The sequence below is a fragment of the Aptenodytes patagonicus genome, chromosome 10, assembly GCF_965638725.1.
Source record: "Aptenodytes patagonicus chromosome 10, bAptPat1.pri.cur, whole genome shotgun sequence".
Classification (NCBI taxonomy): Eukaryota; Metazoa; Chordata; class Aves; order Sphenisciformes; family Spheniscidae; genus Aptenodytes; species Aptenodytes patagonicus.
In genome coordinates, this window is record NC_134958.1 from 6,883,972 (window position 1) to 6,911,965 (window position 27,994).

At 49.6% G+C, this 27,994-nt stretch overlaps 1 protein-coding gene across 3 annotated transcripts in view; it reads left to right on the forward strand.

Moving 5' to 3' along the window:
- The window catches only part of NTRK3 (neurotrophic receptor tyrosine kinase 3), a 229,612-nt gene that overhangs the window by 100,177 nt on the left and 101,441 nt on the right, over positions 1 to 27,994 (forward strand). For all 3 annotated transcript variants that reach the window (XM_076347948.1, XM_076347949.1, XM_076347950.1), the window contains one exon: positions 21,135 to 21,323. In XM_076347948.1, the coding sequence (XP_076204063.1) occupies positions 21,135 to 21,323 (189 nt within the window). The remainder of the gene's footprint in view (positions 1 to 21,134; positions 21,324 to 27,994) is intronic.

Below are 27,994 nucleotides of genomic sequence, written 5' to 3' on the forward strand. Positions count from 1 at the left end.
CCCTACATCCAGAATCCAGCTACTGGGCTTGTATGTCTGTTTAGCACGGTGGGCTCTTGTGGCCAAAGGCTACAGAACAGAAGGGATGGGAAGAAGCGTATGTATCTAAAAAAACCCCAAAACGTATCAAAACCCAACACTGTTGCCGCTGTAACGGTGGGTGGCGGCTGGCTGGCTGGCTTAAGACACAGGTAATAGCTTTGCTTTCTCTATGGCACATTTAGCACCTGGTCTAGCGCTGGGTTTCAGCCGGCGGCCTGCAGCCCTCTGGATGTCTCGGTCCCCAGATATCAGCTCTTTCAGGGATGTGGGGTGGTTTGTTTTGCTCTCTCCTGCCTCTGACTTTGCAGGTAATCCCTGGGTGGCTTTATCAGCTACCTTGGGAAGCATTTTAGCTACAATATCATACTAATTCCATAAACAGAAGCTAAAAGCTGCACGTATGGCTAAGTAACGTTGTATTGTGTCATTTGTAGTCTCAATGAAACGGTTGAACGATGACACGTGCAGCCTTTTAGCAGACAGTGGGGTGCTGCTATCGCTAATTTTTGGGGAAAAACTGTCATTTCCCACATAGACTCAGAAAAGAAAGTTTGCATGTGACGTTGGAGCAACTCTAGAGCTGTGAATGCTTGGCAGAACTTTTTTTTTTTTTAGGAGTCCACAGATGGAAGAGAGCTCCAAACTGTCTGCTAGTACGCAGTTACGTGTGAACGCGAAAACTGCAGTTGCATGAACCATCCGCAGCGCAAGTTGTTGATGCAGACTGATTTAACAGACCTGTTCTTAATAGCCTCGCCTAGCTTGCAATGCAGCTTTTTGGGGTGGAAATTGTAGTCTTTTATGTAGAAGTCTTGCTCTGCTGCAGGTAAACTCCCAGGCTGTGGGTCTGTCCTGGACCATCGTGCCACAGGATCTTCTTGGTGGAAGCCTGCGTGCATGGAGCTGTGTTCGTGTGTGTGCACCATCAGATAACTGGGTTGGAAGGGGACTGTCCTGCTAATGGAAGTGCAGGGTCCTGTGTTTTAAGGCAGCTGCTAGAAAAGGTTATGGTTTTGCTTGTCTGTTTTCAAAGGGCAGGAGGAAGAGGCTGGAGCGGGGAGATCCTGCTGGGTGGCTCAGGAGTGCTCTGCCTACATAGAGCTGTCTCAGCAGCATCACCGTTCCCCGCTTGAAATGCTAAATTATTCTTCTCCTCTGTTTGCTTTTCTCAGCAAAATCAATCAAGAATTGATAATTTATAAGCTTTTGTTTGCCTTTTTCACTCTTCAAGGGGAAAAAAAAGAAGGATAAAGCAGAAGGCGATGCCACAAGTAAAGGAGCGTGGGGGATGCAGAGCTGAGCATCACCTCCCTTGTCTATGAGGTCTGAGGGTGCTCATTGCTCATGCTGGTGAGGGGGCTGGTCTCTGCTGCTGACTCTGTAAGGGTCTGCCCTTGCTGCCTACTCAAGGAGTGAGGATGTGAGCTGCGAGCACGCCTGTGGGAAAAACAGGGGCTCAACCTTGAGAGGTACCAGGCACGGTCATCCCCAGCAAAGTTATCCGAGTGTGAGCGAGAGCAGAGGATTGCCAGGTTTGTGTGTTTCTGCATGTAGAGTGCCATGGAAAGAGGGAGATTCGACTAGGCAGGTAGAAGGAGAAAGCTGGGTCAGCTGCCATCCTGGCTTACACCGAAAAAGAAATACCCTGTGGCAGCATATTCCACACTTCTAAGCCTGAACCCTGCCTGCATGCCTATTGTCACGTGCCCCCCCACGCACGCAGGGATGCGTCCTCCTGCCTGCCTGCCCACCCTCTCCCAGCCGCTGCTGCCCTGTGGGCACACATCCTATCTCCAGCCCACCCCACCACCTCCACGCGATCCTCCCTGAATTGCAGTGAGGGCACGGGAGGAAGGAGCCGTGTCCCCTGGGAACTGCCCTACTTTGGGAACTTTGGGGGAAAAAAGAGGCGCTATTGTCTTAGAGATAAATGTTATCGCTTTATAGAAAGATAAATAGAATAAGGAGACACTGCTTAGATAAATAAGTGCTGTGGATAAATACTTGAATACTGTAAATAATTATGTAAACAGATGGGTGCACAACCAGTCCATAGACATGGATGATATCAGGATGCTCTTGTAGAATAGGAGAGACGCGCACTAGTTATACTGCCCTGATCCCGCTCTGAACTGTTTGTCCCCTTCACTGATGCTCCTGCCACAGCAGTCATTTGCATGGTGAGCTGCTGCTTTTTCTCGGGAAGGCTTGATTTCTAGTCTCCGTACTCTGTAGCTTTCCAAGCGTTGCATCTCCAATTTGGAGAGCAGCCTTGGAAGAGAGAACTTAATAAACCCAGGAAAATCCATTTATGAAAACAGCCTGACTCGGACCTGCCTCCAGTTCTGCTCCTGCGGGTTCCTGATCCAGCAGGACGAGGGGAGCTGAGCTGCGGGGAAAGCATCCTCGGTGGCTGCCTGTGCCCCGCCAGTGCCCAGGTCCCCGCTGGAAGCGATGGCATCTGTTGTGCTGCCTCCTCTGCCAAGCGGGGTTTCATCCTTTAGCAGATGGTCTAGAAATGCAAAACAAAGTCTCAGAGTGGACTGTTGACATCCTTCCTTTGTAGGCTGTTCAGAATTTGGTTCAAATAGTCTATATTTGTCCTGGGTGTTTCAAACCGTGCTTTGGAGAATTTGGCTGGGAAGGTCTGGAGAACTGGCTGGCTCCCAAAGCTTTCCTGTGACAGATACTCCTGCCTCAGTTTTCAGCCCTTATGCTTCTACTCATGACCTGAAGCAGCAGCACAGTAGTTGCTTAAATGGAGGGATGTGAGATTTTTGTGGTTTCCTAGAAAGACTCGGGCATTCAGCTTGGTTCTAGAAATCATAAAAGTTGGTGTGGGCGATGCTTCTTCAGAGCAGTTGTCTTCTCGTTTCTGGCAGATAACTTTTTACTTTATCTGCCCTGGCTTCCTGGTATAACCGACACTGGTCTATCCCACTTGACTCAATCTCTTGAAAAATAAGAGTTACTAGGTGGGTCAATAGCTGATACGGTTCAAAGTGTAGCCCATGGTGGCTTGAGTGATTCTGAAAGCTTCTCTTTACCTCTTTATCATTTTTCTGGTTGCAGTTTAGCCAAGGATATGGCTCAGCAAATTATTTTATTATGTACCAGTCTCTTCTTGTGCAAGAAACTTTTCATTCTCACCCACTGATGCCCACTTTAAAGGAAGGCCAGCAAGATTTCATTACCACTTTACCAACCACCTGCTTGTTAGCAGAGAAGGTCCAAGACTTGACCATGCTACCAAGAACAGACTCTACTCCCACCTTCAAAGTTGTGACCGGTTGTGAGTAAAGGGTGAAAAATACCCCAGACTCCCTCTTTCCAAGCCTTCCTGTGACAGGCTACTGGCAAAGACGTGTTGTTTCGTAGCACTACCAGAGACTGTACTGAGAGCTCTGTTAAATATAGCAGAGCTGTGCAACACCCCCGTGTGCTGGACGTTCAGCCTGTTCCTTGCTGTGTGCCGAACAACGAACGCGGTGAAACAGCTTGTTCTTGCTGCTGTTAGGCAGGAGATGCTCGCTGTCTTTGTGTATCGTCCTTGTGAGAAGTACGTTTGGGCTGGACAGCACGCATGCATCCCCCGGTGAAGATTCATCTCAGCCACGGAAGAAAATACTGGGCTGATTCATTGGGGAATTATCAGAAGATGGGTGTTCTCTATAGTGCCCTCAGATGGGCACTGGCCAGCAGAAGACCCTCTGGATCCATGTCTCGGTTTATGCCTGTTCTTTGGACATTCTCATTAGAAAATATGCTTTGGAAGAACTCAGTGCTTCCAGCAATATGTCTTGAGGGTCTTCTGGTCCCATCTTGCCATGACACATCTCCCCCCGCATCCCACCGTTCTCCTACCTCTTATTGTGCCATGGCTGCAAACGAAATGAGCAGCTCCCTGCACCGCGCCGCTAATGGGGCTGCAGATTGATAGCTCCTGGTTGCAGAAACACTTGTCACGGGCTTGACAGGCTGCTCAAGGTTGCCTGATGTTGCAGGGTGGAGGGAGGGAGCCAGCAAGCTGAGTGCTCATGCTTTATGGCCCTCCTGGTGGGACTGGTAGGCAGCCTGGCATAGCAACTGCTCAGGGCATTTACTAAGAGTTTTATGAGTTTGTAATTTTCAGAGGCCCTGAAGCAAAAGTGTCTTTAATTAAATTTTGATTGTCTCTCCTCTTCCCCCCCCTCCCCTTCCTACCCACTCCCCACTCTCATCCCTGCCTGTGGTTTGTTTACTGAGACCCAGCAAAGATTTCGGAGAACAGGTAGGAGTCTTTGAGCGTAGCCAGGAGGAGCAGAGGATTGCAAAGCAAACAAGCAGATGGCAGATATGATAAAGCAGCCCTCGGCCGGCACCGCCAAGCTCAGAGAGGGCTCTGCTATGCATTTAAAGGGTCCCACAGCAAGAGCTTCCTGCATCCCTCTGCTCCGGACATGGATTTGGCAAGGTGTCTGAGAGACTGATGGCCAGGCTGTATTCCTGTGCTCTCATTTGCCTGGTGCTTGGATCCTGGCATTGCTTAGGGCTATCTGGAGAGTGGGGGTGTTGGGGACGAGACGGCCTTATGTTGCTCTGCGTTGCCCTGCTGTGGCTGACATGCACGTGCAGCCATCCATCTCTGAGTGGTGATCCCCTCTAGAGGGAGAGCACAAAACCAAAGGAAAACAGGCAGCCCACATGTATTATTATTTTGTTTTTCTTTAAAAGGAAGTTCTAGAAGAATAAGATGAGAAATTAGCCTGGCCTTTGTGGTATATTGTCAAGGGTATAGGGATGGGTCCTCCAGGAGAAGTTGCCTTGGCAAGGACTTCCCCCATCGCCAGTCTTATTTTGTGATCCCTCCTCGGCCACTGGGTCGGTGGCAATGTCCCTACCCAGCCAAGTGATGTCAGCCCTGTGAATAGATTTCTATCAACCCACTCAGCCATAAAGAGCTGCAGTTAAAGGGCTCTGGAGATATAATGGTGTCTGCGTAACTGCAGTGATGATTTCCTTGAGAGGTAGGATGAAAGGTGGCTCCATTCCACTGCTTCTGTGGAGACTTGATAGCTGCTGCTAGAAAGCGGCTTTGTTGTGGTCCAGGTGCCTCTGCCACCGTGGCTCTCCCTGCCTCATGCTGCTTTCTGGTCGCATGTTTGTGCTGCCTGCACACTCAAGCCATGGTCCGTAGGGTGCTACCAGCCCGATGGGTGCCTCCAGGCAGGTGAATTTGGGAGTGGGTTTGGCAGGGTCTGCTGCAGGATGCTCTGGCAGCCTTGAAGTGGGCTTTGTGCAAGGGGCACTTGGCCTGATGCTCAGTAGACACGTGCTACTCCCAACTAGAAAACCACCAGCCTTGTGCAAGCTCCCTTTTTCTTTATTTTTTTCTTTTTTTCCTCCTTGTCACTGTGCTGTGGGTGAGGATGCTGTTTATCCCACTCGCTCCTTCCTGCTCCCTCAACAGCGCAGATGGAGAAGTCGCACGACCTCCGCGTGTCTTCAGGTCTGGCTTTCCAGCCTGGATGTGTTGTCGTGTCTTTTGTCGTGAGCTACAAAGCCGTCAAGCAAGGGATGTGTTTTGGGGGCATGGGGTGTGGGACAGGGAGACAGCACTTAGTTGCGAAAGTAAGTGCCGAACGCCCCATTTTTCTCTGCCCTCGTGGCTCGCAGGCTAACACGAGGCAGCTTCCCTCCCACCTGCCTTCGGGATGTTGATGAAGTAGCTTGGGGGTAGGTTGTGGAATATGTGTAGGGAGATAGGGATTTGGCTGGTGATGGCTCTTACGCTCTCATGCTTTAAAAGCTAGCGGCTGAGGTTGCAAGAACCAGCAGAATCAAAAAGAGATGCTGAAGATCCTGCCTTAATATCCCTGGGGCAACTGTTTTGATGCCCAGTCTCTTGCGTCCTTTCAAGAGTCCTTTTTAATAGGGTTTTCTCCTTCTTTACGCCTCTCTCCTGGCTACAGGAAGATGTTTGTTTTGATTCCGCAGCTTCCAGGGCTGGCACCATGTTCAGGTGCCTCTGGTCTCACATGGAGCTTCATATGACTTGTCCCCATTCCCTGGCCACCCGCTGCAGCGTGTCCATCTGGTTAACTCCCACCCTTCATTTCTTTTCTGAAGCTGCTCTGTTTGTACGGCTTCTTCACTGGCGTCTTCCAGCCAGAGGCAGCACCCCGGTTAGCTCCTGATGTTGTAAAGGACAGAGGTGGAATTGGGGGTGATTCCCGCCGGGGAGCTGAGAGATGAGATGTGCTCTGCCTCAACCTCCACGCTCGCGCTGGGCACCAGCTGCTTGTTTCTCAACCGGAATCAGTGGATGCTGCATTTCTGCAGACCAGCCTGCTTTAATTGACAACTTACCTTCTTGCTGCATAAAACCTCTCGTCCTGAAAAGCTTTGGTGTCGGGCTGACAGGGTGGCGGGCGTCTGAGCATTTCTAGCTGGGCGCTGGAAGACTTGCAGAGCAGGAAGGTGCTGGGAGGTGCGAGGCAAGCTCCTTGCAAGGGCTATGGCAGAGCCCCCACCCTGGGACTGCCAACCCAGTGACGCGGTAACAGGCGATGTATTTGCTAGCGCCTGTATTTAAATGCAAGCGGCGTTCCTCGCTGACCTCCAATGGGAGCTGCGTCCATGCCTGTAGCTCACCGTTGAGGAGGGGAGCGTGCTGCGCTGTTTAGAAAGGGAAATTTCCTCAGGCCTTGGAGGAATTAATCATTTGATATGCTGGACTCTTGCCTTCTGACTGATCTATCTGAATTACAGATTAACTGGCAGCGCGGGGACAGAGGAAGCCATTTCAATGAATAGCTGTCTAATTTATTAAAGGGGTTGTTTGGGCTGGTGGATTGGCAATGCAGCAAGTTCTCTGAGTGGGAGTTGTTTTCTGTCCTCCTCTGCATCTCCCAACCTTTTATCCCCTGCTTGTTTTATCTCCCTGTTCACAGGACCCCTCTCAAACTTGATGAGGGTCCCAGCAAGGCAGGTGGAAACCCCAAAACAGTGATACTCATTGCAAATGAGCTGTCAGCTCCCAGAAAGTTGTAATTTCGGAGTCTTTCTCTAGGGGCCACTTCTGTGACTTTTAAGCAAAACCACCACCTTTATGACCAAGGACTATAAATTTTGGAGTAAGGTGTGACACCAGTGTATTGATGTTGCAGTTGGTATTAGCTGACCCCAAAAGCACTGGTCCCTTTCCAATCAGTTCTGCCTTGAGAATGTCAAGGCCTCCCCCCTACCTGTAAGTCTACGATAGGCTCTTGAAAACCTGCAAAACCTCATTTCTTTAGTGATTTTTTCCCTTTAGCAAATGTTAATCCATGGACTTGCAGCAAAGCTTGACTTCTCCAGCGCTGTTATTGATGTGAGCATCATGGGCTGGGGAGCACCAGGGTGGCCCAAACCCTAGCCCCGCTTCCTCTCCCAGTTGCTCAGCATGAAGGAAAAAGGATTTGTTTATTTGTTTGTGGATATTTCTGACATGGGCTTCATATACCAGGAGTGTCTCATAATATTGCAGGATCAGATTCAGGATTTAAACCATTATACAAGTTAAATAAGTTTTGATTCTGTAAGCAACACACTATTTATCTTGGGATAGAATAAATCTGAGAGACTGATATCACTGCTGGAGATCATCTCAAGAAGGGCTGGGGGGGGGAAGAATTGACTTTCTGAGAGGCAGAAGTTTTAAATTTTCATTGCCCTCATGCATGAACTAAGCCAAACTATGGTTGCAAGGATTTTTTATTATTTTTTGACTATGTAAGGATTTATCCTTTGGTCTGAAACGAAACATCACAGGTCTGATTTTAAGTTTGGGTCTACAAATTCACACCCTGAGCGAAGGCAGTCGCTTGCTGGCAGGGACTGGGCACATGGGGCCATCTGCTGCTAGTGAACCCAGTCCCTTGGCATCTGCAGCCTTGATGGCTGCTTGATATTTTCATTAAAATTCCATTTAAAAACAAAAAGGTCAAAAGTTGACCAAAAAAGCAACCACCGAAAAATATTTTTGTTTGAAAAATTACAAGCACTATTAATTACTGCACGAGAACCAGATGGTAGTACTGACCAGTTTAGTTTCATGGTCCAAGCAGGATCTTGAAAAAAAACCAAGAAGAAAAACACAGAGCAAAGACAAACCATGTGTTGTGCCACGTACTTTACATTTTGAGCGCCCCTTCCATTTGAAACCTCTGAGCAATGCAGAGCAGGGCATTTTTTTTTTTTTTAACATGTGATTTTTTTTATCTTGACAGAATATTAAACCAAAATAAGGAGGCTTGAAAATTAACGTCCTGTTATGACAGCAAAATCCCTCGGTGTCTTGGGAGTCTCATAAATTGGATATTTGGAGAGGGGACGCACAGCTCCCTGGGCTCGGAGAGGCTCCGGTTACCGCTGGAGAAAATAAACCTTCTTGGCGTAGGGGCTGCCGGGCTCCGGGGAGAAGGCGCTGGTGTCAGCACGAAGTGATGTGGCTGGAAGATAGCCTCGTCAGGCTAATTGATCTGGAGCCTTTGCATTTCCTGCCAGGGCTGCCTGTCTCCTTACCCATAATCCCCACCCCTTTGATGGCCCGTCAGGAACATGGGACTTGGCCCAGTTTTATGTCCATCCAATAACATTATGAAATTGATAGTGACATGTCTATTGGCACTAATTTCGGTAAGAGATTGGAGCCAGAGGACAAGCGGTTTGCTTTCATGGTGGCTAAGCTTTCCAAGTAGATCAAGACAACCCAAGACTGATCTTGCGGCGGCCAAGGCATGGGAAGGGGAGTGGTGGGAGGGGGACAGAGGCGGCTGGTGGACCTGGGCAAGGAGCTAATGAGAAACATGCTCAACGCTTGCACTTGCCTTCAGTGTGCAATGGTCCTGGGTGGTGGGAATTGTGTGCTGCTGCCCTGGCTTGTGCTGCAGAGCTGCCGCTGGCAGGGCTTTCTCTCCATGGATGGTGTTTATTAAGCAGCGTTGGGCACCAGTCTCGGCAAAGGTCAGGAAAACCCTCGGGCAGGAGGGCAGTAGCGGTCCCAGCTGTTGCCTCTGAGACCTTCAGTGGTTCTCGCTGTTTTAGGTATTTCCTGGCACAGACATACGTTCCTGCAGTATCACGCTCTTGGCTCAGGTCAGCAATCCAGCAGCAGGCTGGACACACCGGTGGTGGAGCTGTGGATGGAGTCCCTCACCAAGACATCACTGGTGGCGTCCTTATACTACGGGAGCTCCACACTGAGCAGGTTAGATACCACATCCCAAAGCTTTCACCCAACGCTGGCCACAGTGTTGAAGGTGATGCGGCTACTGCAGCCTTAATGCACACCGTGTGCATATTCTTTGGTGGCTGAATTGCAGGATAAGACTGAGGCACAGCTTAAACCACTTCTGCTTTCCTCTCCGTCTTGTAGCTCTTCAGCCAAGGTCTGGTCTGAGGTGGGGGAAAGCATCGCCTTGGTGCTGAGCTGGAGTTTGCAGAAGACAGCCCCTTGACACCTTGCCAGGCAGCCCTTTCTCCAGCCTCACGCTGCATTCACACATTCACCCGAGCAAGGGCTTGGGGAAAATGTTTATCTGTTTGTCATAGTCTCACCCCGCGGTGGCTGGGGGCCAGGAGAGAGGATAAAAGCCTTGGGCTGTTGATAAATTGGAAATGCAGAAAGGAAATGTGTCTGCTCAGTGCTGAGCAGGCAACCCTGCTCCGGGCTTGGGTGTTTGTGCGGGGTCACTCGGCCCCTGGGTGCTGGATGCCCACGAGGAGGAGAAATGCTACCAAGGCCATGTGCGAGCCCCTAGGTGAATACGGCCATGGGGTCCTGAGGGTGTTGCTGCCTTGCCTGTGTCCCTGTGTCAGTGGGACTGTCCCCCTCGGTGTGCTTGGCAGCACATCTGAGCACGCTTGGATGCCCATCAACCCTGAGTAAGCCACCATCCCCTCGGGAAGGGGTGTGAGTGAGTGAGCATCTCCCCTTTAGCAAGTGCGAACATGACCCAGGGCTCAGCAAGTGTGTGTTAGTGCTGCTCTTACGTGGACGAGGTGCGTTGCTTTGGGAGACCTCTTGGCACCTCCCGCACAGAGCAGGGGAAGAGCCATAGTTTGGATCTGCAGATCCTGAAGCTTTTCACTGGAGGGGCCAGGAGTGAGGAAGCGGCTGCACATGGGCAGGTTGGGGGTGCAGAGGTGCCGGGGCCTCCTGTAGACAAACCGTAGGAAACACCACAGTATATAAAGCGCGTCTTCAGAACAGAAGAGATTAGAAAGCTGATATGATGTTATTCCGATTGATTTTGCTGTTGTATTTATACCTGGAAGTAAAGAGCAGACATACTGGAAATCAATCGGCCCTGTGCTCTTCCTCACTCCCTCTGCAGCACCGTTTGAATGAAATGCTTATATCATTTTTACTGTGTGTCTGTGATAGGGATGAGTGAGCCAAGAGATTAATAGGCGCTGCTGAGGCCTTTACCCAGCTGCTGCCCGGCTCTCGCCTCGTAAAGCCTGCACCGCTCCGGAGTTCAAGGTGCCCCTGAGGTGACAGCTTGGTGACCTTGTTTGGAAAAAACCAAGAGGCAAATCTCTAGTCAAGAGGAAGAAAGGGGAAAAAACGGTAAACGGCAATAAGCGGAGGCTTTGGGACAGGCAGGATGGTGCCCAGCTCTGGAGCTGGGGGCTGGGTGCAGTGGGATGATGGAGACCTGGGGGAAGAAAATGAGGTTTTGGCTTCTAATGGAGCCAATCCCATAAAGAGGGATGGAAATGATGGCGTTGTGCGTGGGAGATAAGGCAATGGGGACCTCATTTTGATGTCTCATTGCACATCTGGTACCTAACAGCCGCCCAAATGCCTCACCAGCCCTTTCTGAGCCTTGACCTTGGGGCTGGGGCAAGGAGGGCTGCCTTGAGGGGATTTCAGCTCAGATTGAGCGGGGCCATGAGGGGATTTCAGCTCTGCACAGATGCTGCGTCCCTGGGTGCTCTGCTCACTCCTTCTGCCTCATCTAGGTGTGTGTTTCCTGGGAGCTGCTGGCGCTGGCTCTGCCACACCAAGATACCATCTCGGGAGGTTTCTGTGCAAGGATGGATGTGTTGGACCCCGTCTGGCTCCTCACATCCCATGGGGAGCATGCACGCCCAGCAGTGGGAAAAATTGGCTTGTGACCAGCAAACGGGGGAAGCCAGGTGGGGGGAATGGTGGAAGGTGACCGGGGATGGTCTGAACGCCAGCACTGGCATCAACAGGCGAAATACTGTCTTCCTCCCTGCAGCGACAATCGAATAAAACACACTTTTCTCCCTCTTCTGTTGTCTATACCACTAGCTAGTTTTTTCACCTGACCTCAGCGGTGAAAATGTTTTCCTGTTGGCAAACGAAGCGGCTTCCCGGTATCCGTCCCCTGTTATGTAGGAAAAAGTGTTAGCTTGTTGATACTCAAAGAGTCAGCAGATCCTTACGTTGCAGGATCTAAAATATTCTCCTGGTTACCCCCATGCCCTGTTTGCAGTCCCTTTCCTGGTTATGTGCTTTCTGAGCTGAAGAGGTTTGGTACTGCTGGGCTGGGAGCTTTAAGCCTAGATATAAAAATTCCTGCTTTGCCTTCCTGCGGGTGCTGGCTGGCTTTGCTGTCATGCACGGCCCTGGCTTGTCAGATCCCTCCCTTTTTAATTATCAGATTGTCTCGTCATTTTTACTGTAAGCATTTTCTGTTGCTTGTTCTGCTGGATTTATGCATTTGGGCCGTCATATGCATTGACTTTATATTTTATATGATTTGATCTTAATGTTTCCATTCCTGAGTGTGAGTGCTTATAGGATTCATGTCTAAGCTCAATAAATAAACCTGAGAAAGGTTGGGGGGGGGGAAGGACATGAGAGAATTGGGAGAGGTTTGGGGATCCTCTACCACCTGATGGGGCTGGAGTGATGCTCCATGCTGGCACTGCTCAGGTGGCTGGAGGCTGGCATGGGCAAGGGGAGGAATGTGCAGGGCTGCTGTGTCCTCCTGTGCAGCAAAAGCTGCCATCTCCCCCTGCAAACACCTGAAAAAAATCAGAGAGAGAAGGAAATGTCAATATTTAAAGAGGGAAAGGGGTTTTTGTAAACAGCAGCATTTTGGCAGACTGTTTCATCAAGAAAGATCCTGAAGTGCTTTAAGGATCGCCTGTGTAGGCATCGCCCACTGACAACGGATCTGACAGCCCTCTTTTATGCAATAATGCATCTGCAGTTTATAAGAGGGTGGAAGGTGGCAGCAGGGTGGGGGAAGAGCCATGTGTCCAACCCAAGCGGTGGTGAGTGCAGGGCACCCAGGCCTGCCCCTTGTTCCCTTTCACCCTGAAGTGCAGTGGGATTTTCAGCTCCTTGAGATGGTCAGGGCCCCGAACCCAGCATCTCATTCAGGAGCAGGGAAAATGGATTGCTGCTTGTCCATTTTCTTCTGCCTTTGCTGCTGGAGGGGCTGGAAGCCAAGGATTTGGAGTAGATCCTTTTGAGAGCTCAAATTTATGTTCTCGGAGTCTTCATCTATCTGCAAAGCTCAAGAATGTGTGCTGTTTCCCCAAAAAGCCGATGGGACAGTCTGTGCCCCGTGGGCCGTGGCAGAGGAGGGGTCAGCACCTTTGCAGGCTCTGCAGCTGGTCATGGCGTGGTTCAAGCCAGAGCTGTGCTGTATGGGTCAGCCTCTCCAGCAATGCCCTTCAGCTCCCGTGGCATGTTGCAGGGGTTGTGCAAGGATGCTAGGATATCCCAGGCTGAATTTGGGGCGGGGAGACAGAACTGAGCTATACGGGTGTGGGAAAAGCCACTTGGACCTGGTTCAGGTGGTGGCGACAAAGCAAGCGCACAGGGAGCGGGGATTAGGGGGGTCTCCGGTTAAAGCCCAGTGTTTTGTACAAGTTGAGGGATCTGCTGCAGCTCAGGGGAAGAGGTGCCACATGGTGGACCATCCTGCAGTTGGGATTGGTGACCCTGGGGATGAGGAGAAGCGGCTGCTTCCCACTGCGGGAGGGCAGGGGATGGGCTGGAGCCCATGGCAGTCTGGCTCCAAGCAGGTTCCACACAGGCACCAAGCGCTGACTTGGCCCCGTGCCCACATCTGCCAATAAAAATTAAGAAATTGATTTCCTTTTGTTTGCCTGACAGGGCAAGGCACTCTTTAGGAGACAGTAAATGCAATCTCGCTCTGAGCACGGCTAGATTTTTAATTGTATTTGTTGTGCTTGCGCTTATTGTTTTATGAGTTTCAGTTCCCTTCCTTGCTGGTGCGGAGATCAGCCGTGGGGCATGGTTTGATTTCAGCTCCAGCAAAAGGCTGGAATATTTTTTTAAACATTTTTTTGTTTGCTTTCCTGATGAACTGAAATTTGGGGTTAGTTTTCTATCTCTGTTAAAAATAAACGTGTATGTGCGTATGCATAGCTCTGAGTTGTAAAGCTAGGCTGAGATATCCTGTCTTGGAATAATCTACTTGCCAGTCAGTGATACGGCCCTTTGAAGAACAGCGTTTAAGATTAAGATCAGGGAAATATGGAAGTGCCAACAGAGGTTTGAAGTCGGAGGAGGAGGGGATTTTATATATAATATATTTTGGAGTTTAATGAGGTCTGCTTCAGCGCTTGCTGTACAATGCATGGTGACCCACTTTACTAGGAGAGCATTTTTTTTCTAGTTATGGGTCATATACAGTTCCTAATTAAGTAGGTTAATTATATGGCTCCTTTATATTACACAGGCAAATGTGGATGGCACAATTAGCTCTTGCAGTGATCATTTTTGATCAAAAAATGATGTTCTGAGCGACAGCTCCCGGAGGCATGGGTGGTGAGAGGGGGATTGCCCTGCAGCCCTGAGTGCTTGCCTCATTACGCTCTGCTTCAGCAAACTCAAGTTTCTGTTCTGAGCACGTGGCCTGGGATTTGGATGGACTTGTCCTTTCTGAAACCACGTTGGAGAGACCATGGCCCCATCCTGGTCCAGTGCTGCACCCATGGTGCCTCAGATGCTGCCCAAACCTGGTCTGCGGTGCTGGCGAGGTCCCTGCTTGGAGTTTCTTTGGAAGCATCAAAAAGGGAAGAGCGCTCCTTGCTGGGGGCTGTTTGGTTGCAGGTGAAAAGTGCTGCAGCCTGGGAGAGCTCTGAGCAGCGTCAGGCCCTGTAGCTAAACCGTCCTTGAAAGAAGTTTCTTTAACCTTTCCCTTCCCAGCCTGGCAGAGGCTGAGCCCCTGCAGCATCCCTGGGTTATCTGTTCCAGGGCTCAACCATCCGTACTGCTAGGCATTAGGGAAAACATTCAAACCCTAATCTCCCTCAGTGCAATTTAAACCTATTATTTCTTGTTTTATCCCCACTGGACATGGAGAACAGCTATTATATTTCTCTTTGCTGCAACCTTTTACATATTTGAAGGCTGTTATCACGTGTCCCTTCAGCCTTCTCCTCTCAACACAAAGTATAATTCTTTCAGTTTTTCCTTGGAGGTCATTTTCTACACCTTCGATCATTTTTGTTGCTTTGGAGAGGTTACTGTGATAGCAAGCTGGAGTTCACCTGTCTGCCTTGAAGCTTTCATTATGTTACAGATGTTTATGAAGTGACCATTATCTTATCTTCTCTAATCTGTGGTTATTTGTAAAGTACCCTATATTCCTGAGCCTATGTTTTAACAGAAAGTATAGCTCTTAGCCTTGATAAATAATTTACCATTATGATATGATCATACAAACAGTATTTGCTCAGTATTTGCAGAGATGATAATATCAGGGTGGATGCAAAGCAAGAAGAGCTAGAAAATTGCTGGGGTGGATGGACCACAGCCTGAGCAGGAGGCTGGGGGAGAAAAGAGGGTGGAGACAAGGCTGGGAATGGTGGTGGTTGAATGAGGCGTCTTTCTTGGGAAAGAGGAGTTGGCTGTAGAGGAGATGTGGGAGGGAAGGGAGAACAGCATTGCTTCTTGTGACATTTCCAAAAGCAACGTTTTCAAGGTGCCTCGCTGCTCTTTGGTTAACATCAGATTCATTTTGATCCTAATTTTCTGGTCGTCATGGTTGACTCTCTTGCTGGCATTGCAAAGGGGCAGGCTGGCAGTAGCTGTACTGCTGGGCTGGAGCAGGGGCTGACCGCCTCTTCACTCAGGGGTAGCCCTGGGGAACGCTTAATATCTTCCCAGCCTTCCCCTGCAGCTCTGTGGCTCCATCACTGCTGCTGACATTGCTTCCTTGGCAGGAAAACTGCATGGGGTTAGCATGGAGAACAGCTAAACTCTGTTCTTGCAGGCAGTGTGGATGCTTCTGGCTGGTGAGATCCCTGCTTGGATGGAAGGAGAGCCATCAAAAGCCTTTCAGAGTATAGACGTGACACGTTCGATGCTCAGAACATACAAAGACTTCTTAAAGTATTAACAAATAGACTCTTTTTATAGTTAATTTCCACAGCATGTTTGTCCGTAGCACAGACCGAGTTATTCACAGAAACAGCTACTGCATCACTGTTTAGATTTTAAGTTTCAGAGGGGCTCCAAAACATTTTATATTGTGTTTTACGATCATAGGATGGTATATCAGGAGTTACCCCAGGGTACCCTTGACTATTATTCTGCATTTTTACAGTACAAAACTGGCTTCTTTTCTATGTCCCTCTGCCCATTTCTCTGTCAAGTGGAAGGTAAACCTAAATTTTAAAATCTGTACTCTCTTTCTTTTTACTCCGTTTTTTTCTTTAACCTTACCTGGAAAATGCACTGCTGAAGCCAGTGAGAATTCTTCCAAATAAAGCCATTCATCAGCATTATACATCAGAAACTCAACCTATTTACCTACTTAACAGCAAAAAATATATCCTATTGCCAAGATAGACTAAAAAAATTGAAGTCTAGGTAGCTGCTTTATTTCCAGGAGTTACTAACGGCAGTATATATTTTGAGTGTCAGAGCAATAGTCAAACCTATAAAAGTGATCGGTGACTGCTTGATATTAATGATGTTTTTAAAGCTTGTCTCAGGCTTGCGCAGTGAGTCCAGCACTCGTCTGAATCTCAAAGGGACAACAGAGTGTCCGTGCGCTTAGAGGTAACTGGATCTCAGCTGTGACCAGCCAGAAGAGACGGGAATGAAAGAATGAAAGTGATAAAGAGCCATGACTGTGTTGTAGGAGTTAATGTCCAGATTTCTACACAGCCCCCCCACCCCAAAAGTTAATAGGAGAAACTTGGAGAAGTCCTCAGCTGTAAATTATGTCGTTAATCCAATTATATTCTGTGGAGGATATTGGGGTGAATTGGCTGAATGATATAGAATCATAGAATCATTAAGGTTGGAAAAGACCTCTAAGATCATCGAGTCCAACTGTCAACCCAACACCACCATGCCCACTAAACCATGTCCCTAAGCGCCTCATCTACACGTCTTTTAAATATCTCCAGGGATGGGGACTCAACCACTTCCCTGGGCAGCCTCTTCCAATGTTTCACCACTCTTTCAGTAAAGTGGTTTTCCTCATGTCCAATCTAAACCTCTCCTGGCGCAACTTGAGGCCATTTCCTCTCGTCCTGTCGCTTGTTACTTGGGAGAAGAGACCGACCCCCACCTCGCTACAACCTCCTTTCAGGTAGTTGTAGAGAGCGATGAGGTCTCCCCTCAGCCTCCTTTTCTCCAGGCTAAACAGTCCCAGTTCCCTCAGCCGCTCCTCATCAGACTTGTTCTCCAGACCCCTCACCAGCCTCGTTGCCCTTCTCTGGACACGCTCCAGCCCCTCAATGTCCTTCTTGTAGTGAGGGGCCCAAAACTGAACACAGTATTCGAGGGGCGGCCTCACCAGTGCCGAGTACAGGGGCACGATCACTTCCCTCCTCCTGCTGGCCACACTATTTCTGATACAGGCCAGGATGCCATTGGCCTTCTTGGCCGCCTGGGCACACTGCCGGCTCATGTTCAGCCGGCTGTCGACCAACACCCCCAGGTCCTTTTCCGCCAGGCAGCTTTCCAGCCACTCTTCCCCAAGCCTGTAGTGCTGCATGGGGTGGTTGTGGCCAAAGTGCAGGACCCGGCACTTGGCCTTGTTGAACCTCATACAATTGGCCTCGGCCCATCGATCCAGCCTGTCCAGGTCCCTCTGCAGAGCCTTCCTACCCTCGAGCAGATCAACACTCCCGCCCCACTTGGTGTCGTCTGCAAACTTACTGAGGGTGCACTCGATCCCCTCATCCAGATCATTGATAAAGATATTGAACAAGACCGGCCCCAAAACTGAGCCCTGGGGAACACCGCTCGTGACCGGCCGCCAACTGGATTGAACTCCATTCACCACAACTCTCTGGGCCCGGCCGTCCAATGTTATATGTTATGTTATGGACTATGTTATAGTCCATGCTAGCTCAGTGCCTACCATCATCAGAAATATTTCTGAAAGCTTGAATGCTAGTGCATTGCATCCATTGGGTGTGTTCCTTAGGACTCTTGAGAATGTGATTTATTTTGGTTTTTTTCCAAGACCTGGAAATACAGTCAGAGGCAGTAAACTGTCCCTGGATTATTGTAAGGGTAGAATATACTTTATGTGGTGTACTATACCTGTGGTGTCAGGACTGCAACTGCCTTGGCAGTTCTTGGGGTTTCCCACTTTTGCAGAAATGGGAAGGGGTTGAGATGGTCATGGAGCATCAGAGTTCGTCTCTGAGGCTTTTGAGGATTGGTAGATCTTGTAGATGTCTAAGCTTGGCAGCATTGGCTTGAACTGGATGACTAAGAGGCTGAGTTCATTCACTGGACCCAGTGTTTGCTGGGGAATGGGAGTGCAACTGTGGATCAGCTGAGACATGGTTACCTCTTACCCCATAGATCTTGGACAGATTTGGGGCATGAAACTAGGGATAACACATGTAGAAAGTCCTCCTAAGATGTAAGCTGCAGAAAAAAACCCTGTGGAGTGTAAAGAACATCAGACTCCGGATCTGTTTATTGGCAAGGAAACTGCCATCAGAACATTGGGTAATAGATGCTGGCTGTGCTTAGTTTCACAAGTACCCAACCTTCTTGATGATGCCCTACTCTTTTAGATGTAGCCATGTCCTTCTAACCTGCTTGTGCCAGAGGGACACTGCCGTGATCTGTGTTCCTTAAAAATGAGGAGGTGCTGTGCAAGCAAGGACGGCAAGGGTTAAGTGCTGGCAGGGCTTTGTGAGCCCCTGAGAACTATGTCCCCAGCAGGTCTGTGCCATCCTGGCGTATGTCCCATGGCTGGTTACGAAACCAACCATCTCCCTCCAGTACTAATGCTGTTGGAGATGTCCTCTTTGCTCCTTGTCACAAAGGTGTGATTTCTGCTCTCAAAGCAGAGGACAATGAAGACTTCCTTCATATCATTCATTAGAGAGGCCTTTTCACATCCCACTGCCTGATTAGGTACCTTTCTTTGAAGCAACACTTTGGCTGCTTAGGGAAAGCAATAAGCCCTCAATAGCCTTTCCCACTGCTCCACTGCAAGGGAGATCTTCATGGTCTCTCCTCAAATTATTTACACCAGTCTAGACCAGCTGATATTTTTATGACTTGTTTTGTGAACTGCACCGTGAAATGCAGAGGTCTCCCCTTCCCACTGCAGCCGGGCCGGCCAGCTTTGCAGGGTATGGCTGAAGGAACGTGTGCACCATGCAAAACCCGATCCTCCTGGGTTGCATGCAAAGAATTGACATCACGAAAGAACAAAAGTCACTTAAACTGAAATTGCCGGTTTGCTTTTTGTGTTTGGAGAAATACAGTGTGCGTAGTCCCAACAGAGGCATCTTGCGGCAAGAGCTGAATTTTGCCTTTGCGTCTCAAAAGCTGGAAGTCACGTGGGCCCGGGGCGTAACATAGAAAAAAGCCAGAACCTGCCAGAAGGAGTTCACAATAAAGGGAGACTTTTTTTCCTTGTGACTAAAACACCTGTCACGGCTGCCAGGACCCTGCTAATTACACAATAACTTTATTATTTCCCACTTGGAAGAAAAAACAATACTTGAAGCTCCAAAAATGAGCAGCCTTTAGACTAGATTAATGCAAGCAGAATGATTGCACAGAGCCAGTGTTCGCCCTGTCCTCCCAGAAGCTCCAGAGAGTAAAATGGCTTGAAGACTCCCCTCCTTGTTGCTAGTGCTACATAATAAAGTAATTGTGCAATTAGAAGTAGATTACTGATGGGAGAGAGGCATTTTCTATGTGATGTAGGTAAAAGACTGGCCTTCTTGAATAGGTTTGAAGCCTCAGTGCAGCATCTCTGCTTGTTTTTGCTTGAGCTTCTGGTAGCATCCAGACAGGAGAAAAAGAGCATCTCTAGTTGAATGTGGTTTTTCTTCCCATGTGAATATATAAGGGAGGTCCTCATGGAAGGTTGCAGTGCGGTCCCCACATTGCCCAGCTCCTCAGGATCCTGTGTTTACGCAGCATGAATGGCTGCAGTATGGATTAGAAGGTTTCACCTCATGATGGAGGTGTTTGTGATGTTGGTTTGCAGGTCGGACCCCAGGACAGGTGAAAATAGGTGGAAGTGGGGAATAACGTATTAAGGCCTGACATCCGCTGAGGTTTCCAGCCTTGGCAGCTGATACCAAAGGCTGAAGTTAGAAGGTCTAAAACTAAAATGAAGCGTAAGCCAAAAATTGGAGTGCAGCTGAATATTGTGAAATAGCTTTGTGTGGGAAGCAGGCCTTGGCTCTCAGGTATGGATGCTCTTTCCTTCATCACTTCTTTTTACCTATGGGAACAAGCCTGCCATTGGTTAGGGCAGGATTAGAACAGTGATGCTCTTGGGCACTGGCACTTGATTTTAAGGAGTCATGGCTGGGGCAGGAGGCTGAAGGAGCTGGAGCACGGTTGCTGGCTGGCCGTCTGCGGGAGGGAGATTGATGTGGGTGCATTTGGGCATGCTGGTGTTTTGCGGACCTTCTCCATGGAGGTAGACAAGGATGTGTAAGTGGGTGCTGGTGGATTTAGGGAAGGCACGTGGACTGTGCTGAGGGCTTCTCGCTTATGGAACAGTAACTTCAGGACTTTTCATGTGGGTCAGTGCAGAGGGACCACCTCGAGCTCTCTGCCAGGTCCCTCTCAGCCTGGTAGTGATCGATAACAGGTCCCATGAGCAAGCAGCAGATGGGGAATTGGGAGTTAGAGAAGTACTTGAGATGGTGGCAGATGAATTAGAGGAGACAAGGAGGAAGGAATCTTCTGGGTTTGTTGCAGCTCAGCCTAAAGGTTGTGGCGCTGCCTTCTCCATATCTTGCTGGAGGCTCTCCTCTCTGCCATCCCTGTGGCCTCCAAGGGGTGCCAGCATGGCAGAGGGGTCCGTCCATGGGAAACTGCCTCTGTGCTTTTGCTCCCGTGAGAGCAATCAGTGAACACCGGAGAGGCCGTGGAGGGATAGGAGACTTCCATTGCTCCCATCTTGCAGGTCTGACTACTTTGCCTCATTTCCTTGCCTGTCTAATGGTGCCGTGAGCTTTTCGGGGTCAGGACGGTAAGGGGGAGATGTTGCCATTCATCGTGGTGGTGGAAGGCGCATGAGCTGAGCAGGATCTGCTCCAGTACACCATGGGTCCCTGTAGGTATCAGCCTGACTGAAGGGCTCTGTGTGTGTGTCCGGGTGAAAATGGAGGAGGGGAAACAAGATGGGCAACACATGGGGCAAGATAAGTGGTGTGAATATGGGTTTGGGGTGAAATAGATCTTCTTTGGGGGTGATGTTTCTCCAGTCTAAGCTCGGTGATGTATTCCGCCGAGCTCGTGATGCCAGGATATACAGGCACCACACTGACTGATCTATCTTGTGACAGCCCTAGGAGAGGACTTTGTGCAGGACTCACCTCTGATGTGGTGTCACCTGTAGCTACTTTAAGCCCTGCAGGGTACATCAGCCTGGTACCCCAAAACCAGGAAAGAAAACTTGAGGTGTCTGCCCTGTGAGATGCCTGGAGAAACTAGCCCTGGGGATGGGACAACTGCCAGCAGTGCTAGGACAGACATCCTGGCCAGGGGCTGGTGGTGATCCACTGCCGACCCGCAGTGATCCATACCTGTGCGGTCAGCAGGTCTTACGGGTCCCCTTTCCCCTGTTGTACCTGACGGATGTGCGTGGTGTTTGCAGGTCCCGTAGCAGTGATCAGCGGAGAGGAGGATTCAGCCAGTCCCCTCCACCACATCAATCACGGCATCACGACGCCCTCGTCCCTGGACGCTGGCCCGGACACGGTGGTGATCGGCATGACCCGCATTCCTGTCATCGAGAACCCCCAGTACTTCCGACAAGGTCACAACTGCCACAAGCCAGACACGTGTGAGTGCCCGATCCGGCTGGAGCCCCCTGCGAGGACCAGGGGATGGGTTGGGGGGGATGGGGGAAGGAGGGCGAGGAGGAAGAGGTTAAGAGGATGAGGAAGAAGAGAAGGAGGTTTTTGAGGAGAGTGGGTCTTGGTATGGTCCAGAAACCAAAGCGAATCTCAGGTTTCAGAAATCACAACATACATGTAGGTGCTTCCAGAGAAGACTTTCCACTCTCACCTTCACCTCCCTTCACCCTCCCTCCGCCACCCACCAGTCACCTTCCCCCCTTGCCTGAAAGTGCCATTCGAAGCTGGGCTCTGCCTCGTCGGCTCCGAACGTGAGGTCCCAGGCGTGAGCAAGAGCCACCTGGGAGCATGGGGATGGAAGTGACCCGTCTGGCCGGGGAAAGGACCTGCCTCCCCTTCCTCCTCCAGCAGTTTCCCAGCCATGGGGCTGCCTCCTTGGCTCCCCACTGGGCCAGGGAGAAGCTCAGGACACGTGGCCATAGATGGGGCAGATGCATGGAGATAAAGAACAGGAGGCTTAGATGTTGGTTGTTTTGTTTTCATGGGCTTCTGTAAAGCTTTTGCAGCTTCCCCTTATAAATCTGGGTTGATGACTGGGCTCGTTAGACTAGCAGGTGGTGATCAAGTGGTCCTCTCTGTTTTGCGCTCCTAAATTCTGAGCGTAAAAGAAAAGTGCTGGGTAAAAGGATGCAGGGAGTGCTGCGCTGAAGTTGCCTCTGCTCTCCCCTTGGCTGCTGCTGACTCATTAGCGCAGGAGACATAACTCACCCCCGGGAAACAGGGAGGAGGCCAATCTCCCAACCTGCAGAAACTCGTTCAGCATTAAGTGCTTGGCAGGAGTGTGCTGCTCCCCGGCCACCGCTCCTCTCGTCGGGATGGGGAGCTGCGGCCGCTGCTCCTGTGGAGGTGTCCCTGGGGCAAGCCCTTCCCGGGCGCTGCGAGCCAGTGCCTGAGCCGTTATCACCGTGCTTCGCTTGCTGGAGCGATGGGGCGTACCCAATGAACGCGTCCGGCTTTCCCTTTGATTTTCATTTTAATGTGCTAAATTCAGTCTGTTTGTAGAGAGGGGGAGGAGGAGGGCAGTGATTAGGCAGGAGTGGAGAAGCTGAATGTAGTGTGTTTTTTCTGTACTGTTAATTATATATTTTATGTTTCTTATAGCACCTCATCTCAAAATGATTTACAAACTCTGATGGCTTGGGAGGGGGGGCTCCCCCGCTTTATTTTTTTCTTTCCCCTCCTGTGCTCTCCTGAATCTCTTTAATCTATGCGCCGACCATTTCAAGACGCGGGTGCTGTTGCAGCTGTGCAGTAGCAGAGCTTAAACCTCAAAGGATTAAGTTTTGCTCTGAGCGTTTGCCCTGTGGGTCTTGTCAGATCTAGGTGGGTTGCAGGGGAAGTCACTCGCAGCAGGATTTGGCCTCAGAGTTTCATGGGTCTATGGGTCTGTTTGATTAGGATCTGAAGAGTTCACAGAGGTGCTTGGGGGTGGCATCTGGAGCTGCTTCTCCCGTGGAAGGTGCTGTGGGGGTGAAACGCAGCACTGGTGACAACTGTGCACACTTGGAAATCCACGACAAATCGCCACCTCCGAGCTCCAGGTTTCCCGGAGTTGCAAGGCAGCGGGCCTGAAACCAACCCCCCCCGCCCCAGGCACTCCCTTTGAGTGCTAACAAGAGGCGAACCACAGCTGGATGCTGGCAGCCTGAAAGCCCTTATATTTTTCAGATTTGCTTGTCATTCACGAGGCAAAACCCAGGCTTCGAGACCTCAGGCAGGGTTGGATTTGGTTTGTGTATTGTATTTTAGTCCCCAGGACTTTACTTGGGCAAAACTTCTGACTTCACTGGTGGCTTTGCTTGAGACTGGAAAGTTTCATAATTCACCTTTTAAATTAACCATGCTTTGGGGAGCTTTCTCTGTAAGGGTTTTGTTTGATCTGATGTGCTCTGCTTAAGTTAAACCTGAGCTGGAGAGTACTTGTTGCTCCCATTCTCCCTGTGGTTTTCATGCCAGAGGGTTTTCCTTTCCCCCTGTCCAGAGCTTGGACACAAACACTTCTTCATTTGCTGTTACTTGTAGAGAGGAGAAATCCTCTGGGCTGGCGAGTGCCTCGATACCCAGCTGAGCCTGTACTGATGCAAGCTGTCACCTCCCTCCTGCCACCCACCTCCTGCAGATCCCCCATCCAGCTGTGAGCGAAGGTGCTCCGTGGCACCCAGTGTCTCTCCTTTGCACAGAGGTGTTGCTAGAGCAAGGTCTTCAGCAAGCAATTTCTCTCTCCATCGTGAAGCTTTTCTCCTTCCCTCCTCCTGCAAGCGTCCCTATGCTCTTGGACGTTGTCTGGGTTGAGGACATGCCGATACCCATTACCGCGCTGCAATGAGGAGAGCAAACTCTATATGCTTAATGCAGTATTAATAGTACATTGATGTGATATAGATTTCTGTCACCCTCTATACTAGCAAACATCGCTTATCACGCAGGGATGACAGATGTTTATTCCCAGCCACTTAGCTCTGCATAATGGAATTGCAGCTGAAATATGGAGAGCAGCTCCCTGCCCGCAGAGCTGCAGCCCCTCGCTCCCGCTGTGCAATGTTGTCCTGTGGGCTCTCCTCGTTACCATGTCTTCAAGGAGATAGAGACGTGTTCCTCACTGGGCATGCGCTGTCCTCACGTCGATGGGATGAAGGGCGCAGGAGCCAGCTCTCACCTCTCAACTTTCTGGGATTTTTGCAGTTGTCTCTTACCCCCTTTCTGCTACTGCCTGATGTAGAGCAGCAGGAGGGACAAGCTTGGCTCAGGGTCCTCTTTCCCTTCCCGGCTGAGGGCTTCTCAAAGAGCCATGGAGGAAACTGCACCACCCTGTTTTCTTGTGATGAAGCACTAAGTCTTTGAGAAGATGCTCCCCCCATCTTTACCCTGTAACTCCATGGCATGCTGGGCAGCACTAGGGTTTGCAACCAATCCTTGTTTCAGCCATTCTCAACCCTACCTGGAGGGTTGAGCTTGGCAATGGGGACAAGCAAAGAGCTTGGCAATGGGGACAGTCCAACCACAAATCGATTTCAGAAGAATAAGCTGAAATAATCTTTTTCTCCTGATCTTTTGCACATGGAAGAGAAACCAAGTGGCATATCTGCTTGGCAGATGTCAGCAGGAGGAGCCACAGGTTATGATGAGTTTGCACCTCTCTATATTTGGAAATAAACAGATGAGAGGAGAAGAACGGGACTTGTGGAGCAAGCACTGTGGACAGAATATGTGATGGGGAGATAGGGTGTAGGACCACATAGCTTCAACCTGTGGTCAGGGGTTTTGGTAATGCAAAACATGATCCAGTCTACCCTCATTTGTGTCCAGAGGGTGCCTATCATTGTGCCTATCAGTCCTTCTGGGCAGGAAAAGTCAGCTCATTACAATGGATAGCTCCTGATCAGTGGAAGAAAAGAGAACATCAGCTTGAAATAAGTTCATGAAGCTGTTGGTAGGACATCATTTTCGTACATATGCTTCTTGGCAGCAACAGCAACTTTTAACCCTAGCTCCATCTCCTGATGTTCAGGATTCGAATTTGCAAAATGAGTAATTATGAGAGATTGGAGATTTTTGTGGTGAAAGACTGGTAATGTTTCAGAAGAAACATCTTGGAAGACTGTTTTACTTTAATAGTAGTAATTTATTATCAGCACGATGCATCAGATGGAGATTAGTTCCTGGATCTGACCTCTCAAGCTTTACTCAAATGCCACAGCACAGTTTTGCAGTTGCTCTGTTCCCTTGTATTTCTTGTCTGACCAAAGAGGTCTTCTCAAGAATGACACGAATCAGAGAAAAAAAATCCAAACTTCAATGGAGAAAATGAATCTGGGGGGCAGATCCTTTGCAGATCCCCATCTGTCTCCCATCAGTGAGTGGATGCTTGGTTCCCACCAGTGCTGTGAAGCTAGACTTTTGGGGGCAAGTGGTTTGATTTTGGTGGAGGTTGTTGCCAGACACGACCGGAGCTGGCTGTGTTTTCCTCTTCCAGGACTGGCGCAGTCTGGGGACTGGGATGCATTCTCCATACGGGTGGAGCAGCCGTCCTTCCATAGAGTCCTAATGAGGGTTTTTTTCAACCTCATTTATTACAGGCTGCCCTGACATAATTACATATTCAAAGTTAGTAATTACACGTATTCATGCTAATTAAGTAATTAGATATAATTACACTAACTGTAAATACATAGTAATTGGCTAAAAAGAGGTACTTCAGAAAAAAACAAGGCAAATCACACAATAAAAGCGCCATCAGCACTCTTTCACTCAGTACCCTGTCTTTATCTTGTATTTCAGTGCAGTTTAAAAGGAACATTGTGGTCATTTCAAAAATCATATTTTTTAAACAAATAGCTTTCCTTACCTCTGTTTCTAATAGGTCTTGAAGACAAAAATGGGAAGGATATTTACCCTTACCACTGTAAATTATTTTTGTTTGCCTAGTGTGTTTTGTTCATTCCGGGCATGGGAAGCTAAAAAATATGCAGCATTTCTATTTTTGGTCAGTTCATGTTCCCATTTTTGCCAAAAACAACAACAATATAAAAATAAAGCCATAAATGCTCGCAGTTTCATTTGGCTAGAAAAGAAAACTGAACCTGTTGGCAGTGGAAAAGAGAAACTTTTCCTTCTCCCCCCCCCCGCCAGGGATAAGAGATTTGTCAAATATTATTTTCAGGCAATGTAAATGTGGAGCCCAGTGTGAAGTGACAGCAGCACTCTGCTGCCCAGTGCCCAGCCTGGGGCCAGGCTGTGCGGCTCTCGGTTCCTCCCTCAGGGCTCTGCTATTTCTCCAGTTTCTCCAAACTTCTCTTTTCTTCTTCTCTCCTCTAACGTGAAAGCCCCAGGCTCTTCTCCAGCAGGACCCAATGCCCACTACTCCTCTGAAGTAGGCACTTGTGGGTTGAGACTCTTCTGCACTGGGGCTCCTCACTGTCTTACGGTCTTGTCCTTCTCAGTGAACCCGCATGAGATACTTTTAGAGGATTTAATGAGGACCTATGAGTAGCTGTACTCTCATTTATGTGTGTTTTGCTACTCTATTCTGTGTCTCCTCATTTGTCCTAGCAAAGCCTGGGTTTCTGGCTTGGGTCTGTGGAAAAGCCCTGACCTCAATGCTCAGCTGCCAGCAGGTGGAAGGCATCGGAGGTCACTGCAATGACCTTCTGCCTCCAAATTTCCCTTCCTTCTGGTTTGCGGTTGCCTCTCATGGAAACTGCTCTGAGCTCCAAGTGCTGACGTGAACATCCTGCAAAAGATTTGGATGTTGAAGAAACCCCGCAGGCTCTGGCTGGCTGCTTCCAGAGCAGATGTTGCAGGTACCTGAAGAAAAGTGTGACCAACAAAAATTACTGCTTCTGTTGCCCCCCCCGGAGCAGGAATGAACTTCTGCCCCCAGCATCGCCTTCTCGTCCCCTTCTCCAGGCTGCAACATCTGACTAACAGGAGAGATCCCACGGCCAGTGGGACTCGATTCAACCTGCTCAACTATTCCCAGCCCTCTCAGCTGGTTTTCTTTACCTGTGGCTATTTTATGCTCTGCGTCATTTCATCCAGCTCTGAAAGAGCAAGTGGAAGAAATATCCACGTTTTCCAGAATCTGAAGTCCGGCCTGTGTTTGCAGAGGTGGAGTGCCCATCCCACCTATTGCACCTGTACTTTGAGTTGCCACCTTATGCTCAGTGACTCAACCTTCAGACCTTCCTGCCATGATGGTGCTACAGAAGTGAGAGTTTTTCAGGCTGTCTTGGAAAGGCTGGCAAAATCCCTGGCGTATACCTTGCCTCTCAGCCAGCTCTGCAGATGTTGCCTGTGTGGTTGTACCGAGAGAAAGAAAAGCAGCACGGGAAGGTGGGAAACATGGCTCTGCCTGGCCCCTGCCTGCTTTAGAAGAAGCCACTGTAGCCACCAGTGCAGCCCTGCCTTGCTCCAGATGTGATCTGCACCTGACTTGGTTTGCACACAAGCCGATTACCTTCTGCAGCTGCTTGGGTTTTAGATCCTATCTCTGTTACTTTAACGTGTGTTTACTGAAGATATTTGTAGCAACAACCGAGATCAAAGGGGGCCAAGCAGGCTCCAGCCCCGGCGTGGGGAAGCAATGCTGGCAGCACAGCTGCGGTGGGTGACGACACAGTGGGCAGGGACGTTCCTGGTGATGGGGATCCAGTAGGAAGAGAAACCCTTAAATCAAGCAGAACCTGGCTTTGGGCTGCTAATGTTGACCTGCCTCCAGAGAGGCTGCCCGGGTGATGGAAATAGACATGCTGGATACAGACATCGAGGTGTGGACAGGGAAGTATTTTCTCATACAAAACTCTGCCTGCTCCTCTGGCCTAAAAGCATCTCCTCTGTATTGTTTAATCCTGGTATCTGTGGGGCCATCAAGCAGGGCTGGCTCACCTGGAGTGATTTTGGAAACGGAGCCCATGATGTGTGAACTGTCAAGCACTTAACAAGCCAGGTGAGGGGAGGCCCTGAGCTGGTTTCCTCCTGGATTTGGAGTGGCTCTAGCACAGCAGGCTGCTCTCGCTGCCTGGCAGCCTCATCCCTGCATCAAATGGGTTGGACCGGACTGCCCAAGACATGCGTCATCTCATGGAGGATGTGTACGTGC